The 16,809-nt window shown below is 47.7% G+C and overlaps 1 protein-coding gene across 1 annotated transcript in view; it reads left to right on the top strand.

Moving 5' to 3' along the window:
- FOXM1 (forkhead box M1) overlaps positions 1 to 16,342 on the top strand; it is a 28,225-nt gene extending 11,883 nt beyond the window's left edge. The window contains exons 4-7 of the mRNA XM_026695756.2: positions 2,607 to 2,735; positions 9,217 to 9,286; positions 10,950 to 11,119; positions 12,820 to 16,342. Coding sequence (XP_026551541.2) covers positions 2,607 to 2,735; positions 9,217 to 9,286; positions 10,950 to 11,119; positions 12,820 to 13,791 — 1,341 coding nt within the window. The 3' untranslated portion in view covers positions 13,792 to 16,342. The remainder of the gene's footprint in view (positions 1 to 2,606; positions 2,736 to 9,216; positions 9,287 to 10,949; positions 11,120 to 12,819) is intronic.
- The last annotated feature ends 467 nt before the right edge of the window (positions 16,343 to 16,809 follow it).

Raw genomic sequence — 16,809 nt, 5'->3', positions numbered from 1 at the left:
CTTGTTTTTTCCTTTTGAAGACATTTCGCTTCCCATCCCAGAAGCTTCTTTAGCTCTGACAGGATGGTAGGGAATGGAAGGAATTATATCCGTCCTTTTTAGAGGGTTGTTGAGGCCACTTGGAGGTTTATCTGTGTCCTCAGGGTCACCTGAGTTAGTGCTCCTGGTTCCTGTAGGCTGCATTTTTTTTCCTCTGGAAATCCATTCCGACTCCCACACCATTCCAAGGGAGTTCATCCCAAATTGTATAGCTAAAAGTCTATAAAGATTCTTAGCCATCCAGGTCATGGTTATCCCAAAGGTGCTTTTTTTTCAGGAGGCAACTGGACTTTCTGGTTTTCTTTGAAGACATTTTGCTTCTCATCCAAGAAGCTTCTTCAGTTCTGACAGGATACTGAGGGATGGAAGGATTGATATTCCTTGCAGACAGTTGGTCATCTGCATTCTTTTTAGAGAGTCGATGAGGCTGCTTAGAGGTTTATCTGTGTCCTCAGAGTCACCTGAGTGGTGCTTCTGGCTTCTGTAGGCTGTAATTTCTCCTCTGGAAATCCATTCCGACTCCCACGCCATTCCAAGGGTGTTCATCCCAAATTGTACAGTCTGTAGAGATTCTCCATCATCCTGGTCATGGTTTTCCCAAAGGTGGTTTTTCAGGAGGCAACTGGACTTTCTTGTGTTTTGGGGCTGTTGTTGTTGTTGTTGTTGTTTTTTTTGAAAAATCCAGTCAGAGCCGAAGAAGCTTCTTGGATGAGAAGCGAAATGTGTTCAAAAGAAAAAAACAAGAAAGCCTAGTTGCCTCTTGAAATAGCATCTTTAGAACATCCCCTAGATAGTTTTTTTTTCAACCTTGGCAACTTGGAGATGAGGGGGGTTCAGTCTCCCAGAAGTCCCCAGCCAGCATAGCATATTTAACTGGGGAATTTTGGGATTTGAAGACCAGCCACCTTCAGGCTGCCACGGCTGAGAAACAATACTCTGAGATTTTGCAACCAATTTTTTTTTTTTTTTGCAGACTCAGTTTTAGGGATGGGTGGAATAAACTTACTGCTTGGGGACCTCGAGTGTGTGTGGGGTATCTCTTTCCTAAATCAGAACAGAAATGAATAAATAAAACATTGAAATCTTGCTTGCGCCTTCCTCAATAATTCAACCAGCGAGAGGCTATTCTCGCAGCGATACGGACCAGCGAACGATCCAGATGGCATCGCTGCCTCCAAGAACCTGTAAAAGAATCTCCATTTCGAGATAGTGCCACTCTGGGAGCTGCTAACATCATATCTTCGTCCTCCGGTGTAAGATTTGCCTTCATCCATCTCCTCCCAGCCTCCCTATATCCTTTACAGTAGGCAGGACCGATCTCCATTCAACAGGAAAATGGAGTAAAACCCCGAGAGCATAAATGTTTATCCCCTGGCGCTTCAATTCCCAGCAGGCGCTGGTCTTGAAATGGCTGTTGAGGAAGAAAAATAGCCCTGAAAGGCCCGCTGTGCAAAAACTGCTGAACAGAAATTCATTTAGAACAGGGGTGGGTGGAAGGAAGGAAGGAAGATAGATTATAATGAGAGTGAGTGAGGCCACTACAGGTGCCTCCAACATGAGGCCTGTATCGGGGGCCCTCTGAGGTCAAACACAGCCTGTTGCAAGTGATTCTGCCTCTTTTATGTCCCACTTCTAAAATAATTTTACGTCTGACCTCTCTCTTCTCATCCTTTCTTGACCCACTCTCTAGCGGGTATATTAACTGTTCTCTTTCACATTCCATCCATCCGGTACCACAGGCTACGAGCCAGGAAAGCAAGAAGAGAATATTTATATATCAGATTTGAACTTAGTGCACTTTGAGCTTGGCTGTTTTCTTGGAAACGCCTCATTGCCAAAATAACCCCATCAGTGCACTGATGATGTGACCTAGTTTGGTAACGAGACGTCTGCCAGAAAGCAACCAAGCTCAGAGACCACCAAGGACCCCACATACCCCCCTCTCCTCCTCCTCCTCCTCCTCCTCCATCATTCCTCAAACCCTATTCCCTTTTAGCACTGATGATATTACCTAGTTTGGTGATGAGATGTCTGCAAGAAAGCAACCAAGCTCAGAGACCACCAAGGACCTTACAGCCCCCCCCCACTCCTCCTCCTCCTCCTTTCCTCAAACCCTATTCCCTTCTAGCACTGATTATGTTAGCTAGTTTATCAATGAGATGTCTGCAAGAAAGCAACCACAGCCCCCCCTCCGTCTCCTCTTCCTCCTCCATCATTCCTTGTAGCACTGATGGTGCTACCTAGTTTGGTAATGAGACGTCTGCTAGAAAGCAACCAAGCTTGGAGAGCAACAAGGACCCCTCAGCCTTCCTCCTCTTGCTCCTCCTCCTCCTGCTCCTCCTCCATCATCATCATTCCTCAAACCCTATTCCTTCTAGCACTGATGATGTTACCTAGTTTGGGTAATGAGACGCCTGCCAGAAAGCAGCCAAGCTCAGAGGGACCCCACACTGTGGGAATCGCATTGCTTCACCTTTACGTACTTCTTTCCCTCCGCACCTGGCTACCTTTTTTGTTTTTATTTTTTGGCGACTGAAAGTAACGGACGTTTTATCTTTGCAATGCAGAACTCCATCCGTCACAACCTTTCCCTTCACGACATGTTTGTTCGGGAGACATCCGCCAATGGGAAAATTGCATTCTGGACCATTCATCCTGAAGCAAACCGCTACCTGACGCTGGACCAGGTGTTCAAGGTAAGCACCAGGCAGGGAAGGAACCTTCCCATTGCTTGGTGTCCCTACAATTTTAGTAGCTAAAGCGACAGACTCTTATCTAAGTGAAGAGGGGGCATGTTGACAGCCAACACCTGTTGGGGACTAAGGGCAAGGTGAATGTGGATGCAAGGCTCAGGTAGATGTGTACATGTAGTCCTTGATTTTTTTCTGCCTGAGTAGGGGGTTGGGCTAGAAGACCTCCCAGGACCCTTCTAGCTCTGTTATTCTCTTCCAAAGGTGCATTTCTGAAGCCATCAACCCCGGATAGCCCTTTTTTTCCAGGGTGGTCTTTTTATTATACTGAATTTCCTTGTAAGAACTCCTTTGGGAGCATGACTTGGGCAGAATTTCAAAGACTTTGGAGAAAAGTCTATTTATAGTCTTGGTCGCCGTCCTTTAGAAATTATTTTTTTTGTAAAAGTGCTGTGTCTCGTGGCAATAGTCAAAGTGGAAAGGAGGATCTTGACCTTCCAAAATGAGGCTTCAGCGTTATTGAGACCCATCCAAATTTAATCCCCATGACAAGGCGAATTGGGTGATTGGAGAAATGGTATCAGATAACAGACTGAGTCAGACAGATCCCTGGGCAGGAGACTGAGAGGAGACGAGGTCCCTCTTAACCATTCAGAATGACAAACCATCCCTGCCTCTTTTCGTTGGACGAGAATCAACAGTCTCCATCTTTCTTTTTCTCCAGGGTGGAAATTGATAGATCTGGTGCCTATGGAGAGTCTCAGTCATCCACGTTCAGAGTTTTGCAGCGTAAATTCAGCACCAGAAAAGTAAACACAGATGACTGAGGCTTCATTGAACTTCTTTATAAACACATGAAGTAAATTTTACAATACCAGTTGTAGATTTCTCCAACATGGAGCAAACTCAAAACAGAAGCAGACATGTCACAGGTTCAGAACGGAGAAGCAACTCAACTTCAGCCGACAAGCAAGTTAGTTAGTTACGCAGCAGAGGAGAGAAGCAGTTTCATTTTCAATAGACAGACTCAGAGCTTAATATAGAGCCACGCCTAGGCTACTTCTAGCTTCAGTTTCCAAACAGTCCTCATTGGCTGACTTAGTTGCTATGCCTATTCATTGACTGACCTTGACTTACCAATGCTCTATTCCAGTTCATGAATATACTCTGACAATCCAGTTTCATGGTTGTCCCAAAGGTGCTTTTTCAGGAGGCAACTGGACTTTCTGGTTCTTTTTTCTTTTCTTTTGAGGATGTTTCGCTTCTCATCCCAGAAGCTTCTTCAGCTCTGGCTGGATGGAGGGGGGAATGGAAGGATTTATACTCCTTGGGTCATTTGCATCCTTTTAGAGAGCCGTTGAGGCCACCTGGAGGCTTGTCTGTGTCCTCAGGGTCTCACCTAAATGGTGCAAATGGGTGTGGAGCCTTCTCAGAGCTGCCGAAAGGACGGTGTTGTAGACTGGAGATAGATGATGTCGTATCCCTGCCCCTCTGTTGAGCGAGGGCTCTTCGATTTTGACACAGATTGGCCTCTTTGACCCCTCTTTCAAACCCGTGGTCCTCTCTTTCCAAAATGTGGGCTTTGCTGTCTTCAAAAGAGTGGCCCTTTGTCTTTTAAATGCAGGTGGACTTCTGAATCTCGTCCTGGTGGGTTTGTTCTCCTATGTGGTGCCATGCGTTTGTGAAGTGGTTGTTTTGTTTCCCCAAATGTACAGCACTGGACGTGGCTCACTGCGTTGTACTGCACATACCACATTGCTCAGTGCGTGTCTGGGTATGGGCACCAAAACCCCAGTCAGAGCTGAAGAAGCTTCTTGGATGAAAAGCGAAATGTCTCCAAAGAAAAACAAGCAAGTCCCGTTGCCTCTTGGAAAAAAAGCACTTTTGGGTTTGATATAGATGACCTCTCTGACCCCTCTTTCAAACCAGAGGTCCTCTCTGTCCAAAATGTGGACTTTGCTGTCTTTCAGAAGAGTGGTCCTTTGTCTTTTAAATGCAGATGGGTTGCCGATTCTTGTCCTTGGCTGCCTGCAAGGAGTATAAATCTATGATCCTTTAGGAACCCAAAGATTTAGCTAGTCTTTGACTTATGATCACAATCGAGCCTGGAAACTTCCCTGGCTAAGTGAGATAGTTGTTCAGTGAATTTTCCTCCATTTTATCACCTTTCCTGCCACCGTTGTTAAGTGAATCACTGCGGTTGTTCAGTTAGCAACACGGTCTCGTTGTTAAGTGAATCTGGCTTCCCCATGGAATTTACTCGTCAGTAGGACGCAAACGGGGATCGCATCAGGGTGGATTAGATTTAAAATCAACTCGATTTAAATCATAATTTTTAAAGAGCAGCTGTGATCTCTGCACCGCAGTGGCTCCTCCTCTGGCCTGCTGTTGACACACCGACCGTCGCATTCCCTTTAATGGGACGGTTGGAGATGCGGTAGTGACGACAAGGTGAGGGATGTGGCAGGCAGCAGGTGAGTGGATGCCTACGAACAGGCACTGCCATGGTGGATCTGAAATCACAGGTGCTCTTTAATATTATATTGATTAGAATGGCATAGAATAGAATAGAATAGAATAGAATAGAATAGAATAGAATAGAATAGAATTCTTTATTGGCCAAGTGTGATTGGACACGCAAGGAATTTGTTTGGTCTCAGTGTACATAAAAAAAGATACATTTGTCAAGAATCATAAGGTACTACACTTAATAATAGTCATAAGGTACAGTAAGCAATCAAATCATACTAGGAATACTATAAATCCTAAGGATACAAGTGACAACGTTACAGTCATAAGTGGCAGGGGATGGGTGATGAGAAGATTAGCAGTAATCGTTGTGCAGACTTTGTAAATAGTTGGACAGTGTTGAGGGAATTTGTTTAGCAGAGTGATGGCGTGCAGGAAAAAAACTGTCCTTGTGTCTAGTTGTTCTGGTGTGCAGGGCTCTATGGCGTCGTTTTGAGGGTAGGAGTTGAAACAGTTTATGTCCAGAATGTGAGGGGTCTGTAGCAGAGGTGGAATTCAGCAGGGTCTGACCAGTTCTGGAGAACCGGTAGAGGAAATTTTGAGTAGTACAGAGAACCAGCAAATACCACCTCTGATTGGAGATTTTACAGTATCTTTCCCCTGCCACTCCCACCAAGCCACATCCACAGAACCGGTAGTAAAAAAAATTGAATTCCACCACTAGTCTGTAGATAGTTTCACAGCCCTCTTTTTGACTCGTGCAGTATACAGGTCCTCGATTGAAGGCAGGTTGGTAGCCATTGTTTTTTCTGCCGTCCTAATTACCCTCTGAAGTCTGTGTCTGTCTTGTTGGGTTGCAGAACCAAATCAGACAGGTGCAGATGACAGACTCAATCATTCCTCTGTAGAACTGGATCAGCAGCTTCCTGGGCAGTTTGAGCTTTCTGAGTTGGTGCAGAAAGAACATACTTTATTGTGCCTTTTTGGTGACATTTTTGAAGTTAGGTGTCCATTTTAGGTCTTGTGATATGATAGAACCTAGAAATTTGAAGGCCTCTACCGTTGATACTGTGTTGTCTAGTATTCTAAGAGGTGGTGATATGGGAGGGTTTCTCCCAAAGTCTACCACCATTTCTACAGTTTTAAGTGTTTCTAAACTTCTAAGTTTCTTAGGTTTCACGTTCATTTTTACTGCTTGCCCTTCCTCTGCAGACTTAAGAGCCTTGGGGGCACATATTCATTTCTCTTCAAACAACCATACAATTTGTAGTGTACCTAGATTTGCAAAACAATGGGTTAAAGGAATATTCCTGAACTTCGTTTATCTCATGGTTACTGTGAAATTGGGTGAATGCATCAAGGCAGTGCATGTTATCTCAGCTTGCAGGGCCTGGATTCATGGAATGAGTTTGCCAAAAAATTGTAAATACTGCAGACTATGCAGCTTTGTGCTACCTAACTAAGCTCCATTTCATGCTGAATAAACTAAATTATTAATGTATCTTAAATAGAAAGCTATCTTTAGATAGATTTTTTTTTTACCCCAAAAGCATTTTATTAAAATAAATTTGATAAAAATAAAACAAAATCCGATTTAAATTTTTTTAAAAAAAATCAGATTTAAATTTAAAAAAATCTGGGTTTTTTAAAATCTTTTTTTTAAAAAAAGTCATCGATATTTTATCCATCCTGGATCACATGATCCCGGGACATAAATAGATGGCCAGTTGCCAAGTGAATTTTGATCATGTGGCCATGGGGAGGCGACATGGTGAGAAAAATGTTTTTTTCCAGTGCCGTTACAACTTAGAATGGCCACTAAACAAATAGCTGTAAGTCAAATATTATCTCCATCCCTTTTTCTTTCTTTTGAACCCGAAGTGGCAATAACACATCAGGGTTGCCGCTTTTAGAAAGATCCTTAAACATCAGAAAAGATATATAAAAATCTTGCGGTTCCTCCCCGGATCTGCAGCTCCAGCTCTCCTGCCAGGAAAAAGCTGCAATATTTCCTGTGTTCCGTCCAAATCTTTCTTACCCTAAACAGTCAGGCAGAATAGCCCAAAGGATGAGTATTGTGAGGACAGCCAAGCCTGATTTGAATTGGCAAGACATGTTGCTCAAGCTCTGGATTATGGGCTGTGCATTGATCAGTAGGACTGATCCAGGGGTGGGCTTCAAAAAATTTAGCAGTGGATTCTCTGCCCGGTTGCTGGGTGGGCGTGGCCTAGTCGGCCTCCTGCACCGTGGCAGGCAGGGGTGGGATTCTACCAGTTCGCGCCTATTCGCTAGAACCGGTTGTTAACATTCTAAGCAGTTCAGAGAACCGGTTGTTAGAAGAAATTACTGGCCTAATCCTGTAAGGAAGGCAGGAAGGAAACATTCTGGTGTTGCTTACAGAAACTGCCTCTCCGTTAACCCTTATTACATTCTTGGCAGGACTAGACTTCTCAGGAACTTTTCTGGAGTTTTTTCCCCCTCCTTTGCTGGTACTTTGCTTGTGTGGAGTGACCATTCAAAGTTACAATGGCACTGAAAAAAGTGACTTATGACCATTTTTCACACTTACGACTGTTGCAGCATCCCCAGAGTCATGAGAGGCCAGGCGAGGAGATGCATGCCTCGATGTGAGTGATATTGAGTTGGCCACGCCCAGGCAGTCACATGACACCAAGCCATGTCCACCCAGTCACATGACCACCAAGCCATGCCCGCTAACTAAGCCACGCCCACAGAACCGGTTAAAATTTTTGAATCCCACCCCTGATGGCAGGGGGCCGTTTTCTCCCTCCCTGGCTCCGGAGGCTTTCCCCGAATCTCCAGGAGGGCGAAAATGGCTTCCCCAGGCTCCAGAGTCTCTCTGGAAGTTGGAAACAGGCCCATTTCTGGCCTTCTGGAGCCTCTGAGAGGCCTGTTTTTCGCCCTCCCTGAACTTCCACGCAGGCCCTGCACTTACCTGAGATTCAAAACGGGCCGCGTGGAGACTCCTGGGAGGGGTGGAGGTAGGCGGGGCCAGCCAGTCGTTGCAACTACCAGTTCGGCGAACCAGATGTAAAATTAACATCTGGTTCGCTCGAACCGGTGCAAACCGGTAGCAGCCACAACAGAAACAAGCGAAGCCCCATCCATGGGACGCAGGTGGCACACGAAACCACATCTCCTCTGGTCCGTAGTAAAACCTCTCTCCATGCAACCGGTCCCTGAGGCCCAAATGTTTGAGGCCACTGATGTAGTATTCTTTCCTAAGGCTAGCTAACCTTCCAGTGATAGTCACCTTTTGCTCTGTGAAGAAGAGATGGAAGGTCTGATCTGCCAGTAAAAGGCAGATCAAAATAACAGTGTTGGAAGGGACCTTGGAGGTTTTTCTAGTTCAACCCCTGCTCAAGTAGGGAAGCCCTATACCGTTTCAGTCTCTTTGTAACCACCTACACTTCTGGTAGTTGCAACGACTGGCGGGACCACAACTTCTGGAGGCAAATTGTTCTGCTGAGTAATTGTTCTCACTGTCAGGAAAATTCTGCTTAATTCCAGGTTGTTTCCCTTTTTTGCTTAGTCTCTGTCGTTTGTTTCTTCTGCCTTTGGGGAATAGGTTGACTCCCCTTCTTTTCTTTGGGGCAGCCCCTGAGATATTGGAAGACTGCTATCATGTCACCCCTAGTCCTTTTCATTAAACCAGATATGCCCAGTTCCTGCAACCGTTCTTCATATGTTTTAGCCTTCAGTCCCCTAATCTTCCTGGTTGCTCTTCTATGCACTCTTTCCAGAATCTCCACATCTTTTTTCTTGTGTGATGACCAAAACTGGATGCAATATTTTAAGTGCGGTCTTACCAGCGCAATATAAGGTGGTATTAACACTTTTTGGGATTCTATCCCTTTGTTAATGCAGATCTGGACTACTTTGGCTTTTTTGGCAGCTGCAGCACACGGCCAGCTCCCCAGTCCTGTATCAAATCTGCTTTACCTTCCATAAATCCTTGGCGGTTGGACCCTAACTTTCTTTATTTTCTTGAATGCAGCAGCAGAAGCGTCCAACTCTAGATCTGCAGAAGAACTTGAAAGTCACCAAAGCGGAGTCCCAGACTTCCCGTAAGTATAGGTGTGTCCTTGTGAACTGTATTCCACGCTGGTCATTGGAGGAAGCAAATGGCAGCCATTTGGCTGATGGGAAACGCATCATTGTAATGGTATAGAGCAGTGATGACTAACCTTTTTGTCGTTGCGTGCTGGAAGCACGCGCATGCGTGCGTGACAGAGCATGCGTGTGCCTGCACCCATAATGCGATGCGCATGCGACCCCCCCCCCCTCCTGCTTGCCCCAGTCCCCTGTGCATTTGTTTGCTCCCCCTGTGCATGCGCAAGACAATCCCCTACACGCACCGCCCACACATGTGCGTGCGACTCTCTGTGCCCTGTTTTGGGCCTAGTAGACCTCCCTGGAGCCTCCTGGGAGCCAAAATGGGCAGCGGGGGAGCTGCACCGCACACCCACTCCTCATGCCCCGTTTTGGGCCTAGTAGGCCTCCCTGCAGCATCCTGGGAGCAAAAATGGGCCACGCCGCACCCCCGTCGCACTCCCCTTGCCCTCCGTGCATGCACACGCGTTTCTTGCATGCCCCCTGCCCCCCACGCATCCGCGGCAGAGGCCCAAATATCAGCTGGTTGGCGGGAGGTGCGCACAAATACATCTTCGAGCTGAGCTGAGACGATGGCTCATGTGCCCACAGAGAGGGCTCTGGGTGCCACCTGTGGCATGTGTGCCATAGGTTTGCCATCACGGGTATATAGGAATGAGCTTGGGAAACTGCAACAGGGAGGAGAGCCGCTGTCTAGGGAATGATTAGATAAGAGAGACGGAGCCTGCAACTGTATAACAGGTAGAGTAAAAAAAATCAGTAGGATCGTCCCTAACAACAGCTGTAAAAAAAGACAGTAGATGATTTGTGCTTTCAGACTTGCAAGATTTTGTTAATGTCGCCTTACAGTTTTAGCTCATCTGGTCCTATTTCCTGTCTGGTCCGTTTTGGAAGGCTGACATCTCAATTTTGGATTCCATTGTGGTCGTAAGTTGAGGATTACCTGAAGGTGGAATGTAGCAAGGAGATGGATTCCAGGGGAGGGAGGGGCTGCATTCCGGAGGCGTAAGAGGCAACTCAGTGGTAGATATCATATGTGAGAGAAGGAGGGTGAAGACAGCTCCTTCCTAATACAGGTAGTCCTCGACTTAAGACCACAATCAAGCCCAATCTTTCTGTTGCTAAGCGAGACATTTGTTAAGTGAGTTTTGCCCCAATTTTTATGATCTTTCTTACCACCGTTGTTAAATGAATCACTGTGGTGAAGTTAGTGACACGGTTGCTAAGTGAACCTGGCTTTCCTCGTTGACTTTGCTTTGTCAGAAGGTCGTAAAAGGGGATCACATGACCCCATGGTAATAAATATGGATCAGATGCTGAGTGTCTGGGTTTTGACCACATGACCATGGGGATATTGTGACGGTCGTAAGCTTGAAAACTGGTCATAACTCACATTTTTTAGTGCCGTTGTAACTTTGAACAGTCTCTAAACGAACTGTTGTAAATGGAGGACTTCCTGTAATCCACACAGCAATGTTGTAGATGCGGATAGTAGAGTGTTTAGTATGGCAAGATTCTGTCTACAGGTGTGGATACAATAAAAAAACTCGGCTTGGAAGAGTTGCGAGACGTGTCTTTCTTGACTTTGAGGCTGACAACCAAGTTTTTCTTTCTTAGGGCCGAGGATTAAGCCCTTGCTACCACGGGTCAGTTCCTACTTGGTTCCGGTCCACTTCCCGGCAAGCGAGCCATTTCATCTTCAGTTGCCTTCAAGGCTACCTCAGCCTGCAGGCCCGACTACTTTGGGGACCACGCAGATCAATACAGGGGAGCGCCCGGCATCGAAGGTCAGTCTCCCACGTCTCGTTTTTCTCGGGTGCGTATTTGTCTGGATTGGGGAGTCAAACTCAAGTCCCGCAGGCTGGATCTGGCCCCCATTGGACCACCCTGGAAACAGTGAAGGACCGGCCCACAGTGCCACTGCCAGCAAAAACGCAGCTCAAGTGGGCTGCATCTGGCCTTCCCGAGCTCTGTTTTCAGCTGCAATGGCGAAAACGGAGCTTGGGAGGAGTGTGTGTGTGGCCATCCCAGGCTCGTTTTCGCTGGCAGAGGGCTGCAGGAGGCCGTCGTAGCCGAAAACGGAGCCTGGGAGGAGCGTGTGTGTGGCCCTCCCAGGTTCGTTTTTTCTGGCAGAGGGCTGCTGGAGGCCGTCGCAGCCGAAAACGGAGCCTGGGAGGACAATGGATTCCCCCAGCCCCACCCGGGCCACCACAGGTGCCCCCGACACAAGTGACGTCAGTCTGGCCACACACACACCCAGCCTCCCCTCTGAGGTCAAACACAACCCTGATGTGTCTCTAAGGAGCTTAGACAGGAGTTGGTGTCCCTGGGAACTGAGGAAGACCTTGGCAGGAAGTAGGTTTATTTCCCCTGCCCCTTGTAGGTCATAGGGTTCAGAGAAGCTCTGTCTGTGTATCTCAGAGACTCCGTGCTGAGTCCTTCCTTGTCAGCACTGCATTTGAAAATATTTACTTGGCAGCTCTCCAAGGTAGATCAGGTCTGTGCTCCTAATTACACCTTGAAAGACTGTTTGCCAGCTCTTTGGCTGAATGAATGCAAGAAATTCACTTTTGTTTAATAAAAGGGATTTTGCCAGGACAAAGAGTCTGCTTAGTGCTTTTGGGGGAAGCCTAGGTCAGAACAGTAAGATTGTAGAATGGGGCAAAACTCACTTAACAGTCTCGCTTAACAACAGAAATGTTGGGCTCAATTGTGGTCGTAAGTTGAGGACACCCTCTAAAGGATCTGTGGCCCATGTATAGATTCCCTAGAATCATGATGGCGAACCTATGGTGGTACGCAGAGATGGCATGCAGAGCCATTTGTGCGGGCACACAAGCCCCAGCCAAACGTAACTGTGCATGCACGCGCCTCCCAGTTGATTTTTGGTCTGTTTGAGGCCTTTTTCGTCCTCCGGGAGGCTCGAGGGAAGCCTCTGCAGGCCTGGGAGGCCAAAAAACAGGCCTTCCGGAAATACCAGAAGTGCCCGTTTTCAGAAGTGCCTGTTTTTGCCCTCGCAATGGCTCGAGGGAAACCTCTGCAACCTTTGGAGGCCGATAAACAACCCGTTTCAGCACTTCCGGTATTTTCGGAAGGCTGCAGAGGCTTCTCTTGAGCTTCCGAGAGGGCGAAAACAGCCTCAAACGGGCCAAAAATCAGCTGGGAGGCACGCACATGCGCAGTGCAGGTAAGGGGGGTTGTTGCATGTGCATGCGCAGGGTGGGGCACATTGGATTGTGGGTGCTGGTGCGCGTGCACTTTCGGCACACCACAACAAAAAGGTTCGCCATCACTGCCCTAGAAGATTTTGGAGACCCTTCTTGGCTCAAACTGCAGCTCTAATGCCTGAATAAATGTAGACTAAGAACAATGGTCAGATTAAGAGGGCAAAATACATTTTTTATGAATAAATGATAACTGACCCGCAGGTGAATATGTCTAAAAATCAAAAGCGTTGCTGAGCTTCCTTCCCACATTGGTTTTGCAGCTCCTGCGCTCCAGCGAAGATCCGGTCCTGTCGCCTCCTCCAGGTTCCATAAAGGAGGAACACTATTGTGGTGAAGAGTCTTCTTCATTAGCCCTCTGGTGCCCTCTTGAGGAAGGCAGCTGTACCGATAGCGGAAAACCATCGGCGGGAGTTCTGAGTGACGTTTTTCACGCCCAGGAGTGGATCTCCTCTTTTGTCCCAGGATGGCCTGTAAAGGAGGAACCAGCGGGAACTGGCGAGGAGCAGACCCTCTGTGTCCAAGCATCCCCCATAAAACAAAAGAGACAGGTTACAGGTCTTAGGTCATCCCCCCAAAACAAGAGGCAAGAGTTGGGTAGGTCCAGAAGGAAACAGCACTTAGCCCTCTCTTCCTCAGAAGAACCGGTTCTCCTTCTGCCCCTCGGTGGTGACTCAACTTCCTTCCCGATGGGACACTGTCCTTCCAGTCAGGAGGAACCTCTAGGAAACCTCGTCTGTGGTCCAGAAGAAGAACCTCCAGTGACTTGCAGGTTGCCGACTGCTTCTACCCCAAATAAAACACCTATAAACACCTCTTCGCCCCTGGCACCTACTGACCCGTGGAGATTGACCCCTTCGGTCAACGAAAGGAGCCAGGTTGATTTCAGTTCCCCGAAATCTTCTCCCTTGCCATTCCTGTCCTTCCAGGATAATTTAGATACGGAGTTTAACGAGAACCCGCTGAGACAATCCCTGGGTGATTCTCCCCAGGATTCTCCCCTTTTGAACGCAGACACGGGTGAAATAGTTGCTGGGCTCTTGAACACTTCTTCTCCATCCAGCAAGGTAGCCTGTGAGTTTGCAGGGGACAATTCCCTTCTGGAAGACGTCATCTTGGACAACATGCCTGAGAATTGGAGCAAGCTCTCGCTAGACATTAGTTTTCCAGACCCCGGGAACGACAACCTGGAGACCGACCTGAGCTGGTCCCAGCTCCTTCCTCAGCTGAAATGACCCATTTGGGGCTCTCCAAAAATATCGGTGCCGTGTGCTCGGAAGGAACCAGTCCTGTACCCTACTGGCACTTCAGCCAATATGGCTCTTGATTAACTGGGAGGTTGCATGAATGATCAAGGAAGCCTTAACCATGGAGCTTGAAAGGAAACTCCCCGTCCTGTTTCCTACAGCGTTTTTTCTTTGCAGATGATGGTTTAGGCAAATTTACAACACCTTGTTAAAGGGGTCAGGTCAAAAGCTCCAGGCCTGCCAATAGTTTCGGAGACAACTTCCTTCTTTCAAAGTGGCAAAGTGTCTGGGCTACACAAACGCCATCTTGTCTAGCAAGGGGCCTTCAAACTTGGCAAGTTTAAGACTGGTGGACTTCAACTCCCAGAATTCCCGAGCTAACATGGCTGGAGGAGGAATTCTGGAAGTTGAAGTCCACAAGTCAAGTTTGAAGACCCCTGTTATTTAGCCTTGAACCCCTTGATGCTTTGTGGTGTGTGTGTGTGTGTGTGTGTGTGTGATTGCACGATTGCTTGTTTTCTCCCCTGGCTTTTTCTAGTAATAGGAAGCCTGATCTATACCAATCTTATATCGCTGTCTGAAAAGCCTCAACAGGTTCAAGGCCTGCCAGACAGTCAGAAAATAATAATAATAAAAAAGTGACCCTTCACAGGCTTTCTGCCACATATGTAGCCTAAACCAGAGTTTACCAACATTTCTAGCTTTGTGGACCGGCTTGGAGGGGTGGGCAGAGGGGATCTGGCAAGCGGCCAGCAAGCGTGCGCAGGCAGTTCTATTTCCATGAGCAGCGTGCGCACCCGCCTGCCACTCAACACAAAATGGAGCGCACGGATCGTGCTCGCCCGCCACTCGCGTACGTGAGGATGTGCGTGCATGCGCTCGCCGCCCAGTTGCAAACCCCCTCGTGGCCCAAGCAGGTTGGGGGGACCCCCCCCGGCGTAAAGTCTGAAGAGAAATATTTTAAGGAGCCGCATTTAAGCTAACACTGAAGTGGGATTTGCTTTATCAAGAAAACGCTGCGTTTTAGGGCCTAGCTAGAACGTCTTTTGCCTCTGCACGAATTGCCAGGGCTTAAAAGCCGCACCCAAGTTCAGGCACCGGAAGATGGAAAGGACAACCCAAAAGGCCACTGCTCTGCTCCCAAGGATTGCTGAAAAGCTGGGCTTCTCAGTTTGCAGGCAGAGCAAACCCCCCGCTCCCCCCCCGAGGTCATGGAGCTGGAAGTAGATTGAATTCCTTCTATTCAGATTCCAGTTGCCTTGATAATCTCCAGCAGTGACGCAGGGGTCCAGATATAGCGCAAAAGGCCACTCTAAGATGGTAGTTTCATCCTCGTAAAGTTCTGGATAAGAGATTTCAGTGCAGGTAGTCTTCCATGGAAACAGTCCAGCCTGCTCTCTCTCTTTTTTTTTGGAGAAATGTCTAAAGCAGAACCGGAATCAGGAAAGGACTATGAACCGTGTTCGTGGTCCTCGCTGCAGCAATAAAACCCGAAGGTTTGTCTTTTTGCACAATTTCTTCTCTTTAAAATCCTGCTTTGGCCTCCTTGTCAGGAGGAGGGAGCAGCCTGAAACTCAGGCTCAAGGCGCGGCCTTGCGATCTCGACTCAAAAACTGGGTGCCCCCAGATTGAAACGAGACTGGCGCTTTCCCAAAAAAGGTGTGCCGAGTTGGGCCCAGTCTCAGAACGGGGGCCTTTTAAGCAGCTTTGATCCGATGATAGTTTCCTTGAAACGTGTTGGAAAATGGGGGTTTGGGGCGATCTTAAGTCAGGGGTCTCCAACCGTGGCAACTTGAAGACTTGCGGACTTCAACTCCCAGCGTTCCTCAGCTGGCTGAAGAATTTTGGGACTTGAAGTCCGCAAATGTTCAAGTGGCCCAAGGATGGAGACCCCTGTCCTAGGTGATGCTAGCCAGAAGAGGCACAGAGATGGACCGAGGCATCTAACTGCCCCAATTTGACAACTGTGGCCACTGGTTAAGCAGGATGCTGCCTCCTGGTTTTGAGGGAGCGCATGGCTGCTTCTAAGCATCCAGCCTTGTCTGAATAGCCCTTCCGTTCTGTGCATGCCCTGTCACTTTATCATTGTTTTGGTAGTCCTCTGCCCTGATTCCAGGGTGGTGGTATATTCTGCCTGGACAGCTCTGATCTTTGGGAAATGAAATCACTGATGAAAATTTCCCTCTGGTTGGATAACTGCAGCAAACCGAGTCCCTCATGTCCAGTTGGTTGGAATGATGGGAAGGTGGATGAGAGGATCACAAAACACTTGTTTTCTTGCCCCTCCCCCTCTTACCAGTGCCCTCAGCTGCAAAAGCGTAGCGTCCATTCCTGAATCCATATCAGGCACCTGCTCCTTTTAATATTTGGAAGCTCCCATCTGTTTTCTTGTGACATCTTAACTCGGTGGCGGCTCTTAAAATTGGAATTCAGGCAACCGTGCAATAGCTCTTGCGATGTTTCTGTTCACTCTGGCTTGTCGTAAGCTCACGCCAAATGTCAATCTAGCAAATAAATAAAACCGCTTCGAATCAGCCTCATCCTTTGTGACCTCAGTGTGGTTTTCATGGCGACAACACATGCGGGTCCATTGTTCCCCTCCAGGAGGTTTTTCTGACTTTCCCAACACGGCATCCAAGCTCTGTTGCTCTTCCATCCGATCAGTTCTGATACCACCCATCCAAGATCTTGCATTAATTAAACCACGGGTGGGATTCTACCAGTTTGGCCTAGTTTGGCTCAAGCGGTAGCTCCGATGATCACCTGGGAGCGAACCAGTTCGCTCCAACGATCTGCTGTTGAGCCCTGCCACCTGCCTGGGCTCCCATACTGACCTTTATTTCCTGCTTTTGAAGTTTAGCTGCTTTGCACAGTACAGATTGATGTGCGTCATCTGTTAAAGACACAGGGAGAGCGTAGGATTGCAGGAAGTAAGTAGGAAAGACTGCCTGCACAAAGTGTGTGTGTGGGGGGGGGGGCACACGCATATGTTCAGAGTATTGCAGC

The sequence above is a fragment of the Pseudonaja textilis genome, chromosome 5, assembly GCF_049901715.1.
Source record: "Pseudonaja textilis isolate UNSWEBS1 chromosome 5, rPseTex1.2, whole genome shotgun sequence".
In the NCBI taxonomy this organism is placed as follows: domain Eukaryota; kingdom Metazoa; phylum Chordata; class Lepidosauria; order Squamata; family Elapidae; genus Pseudonaja; species Pseudonaja textilis.
This window is presented reverse-complemented; position numbering and strand designations above follow the sequence as displayed.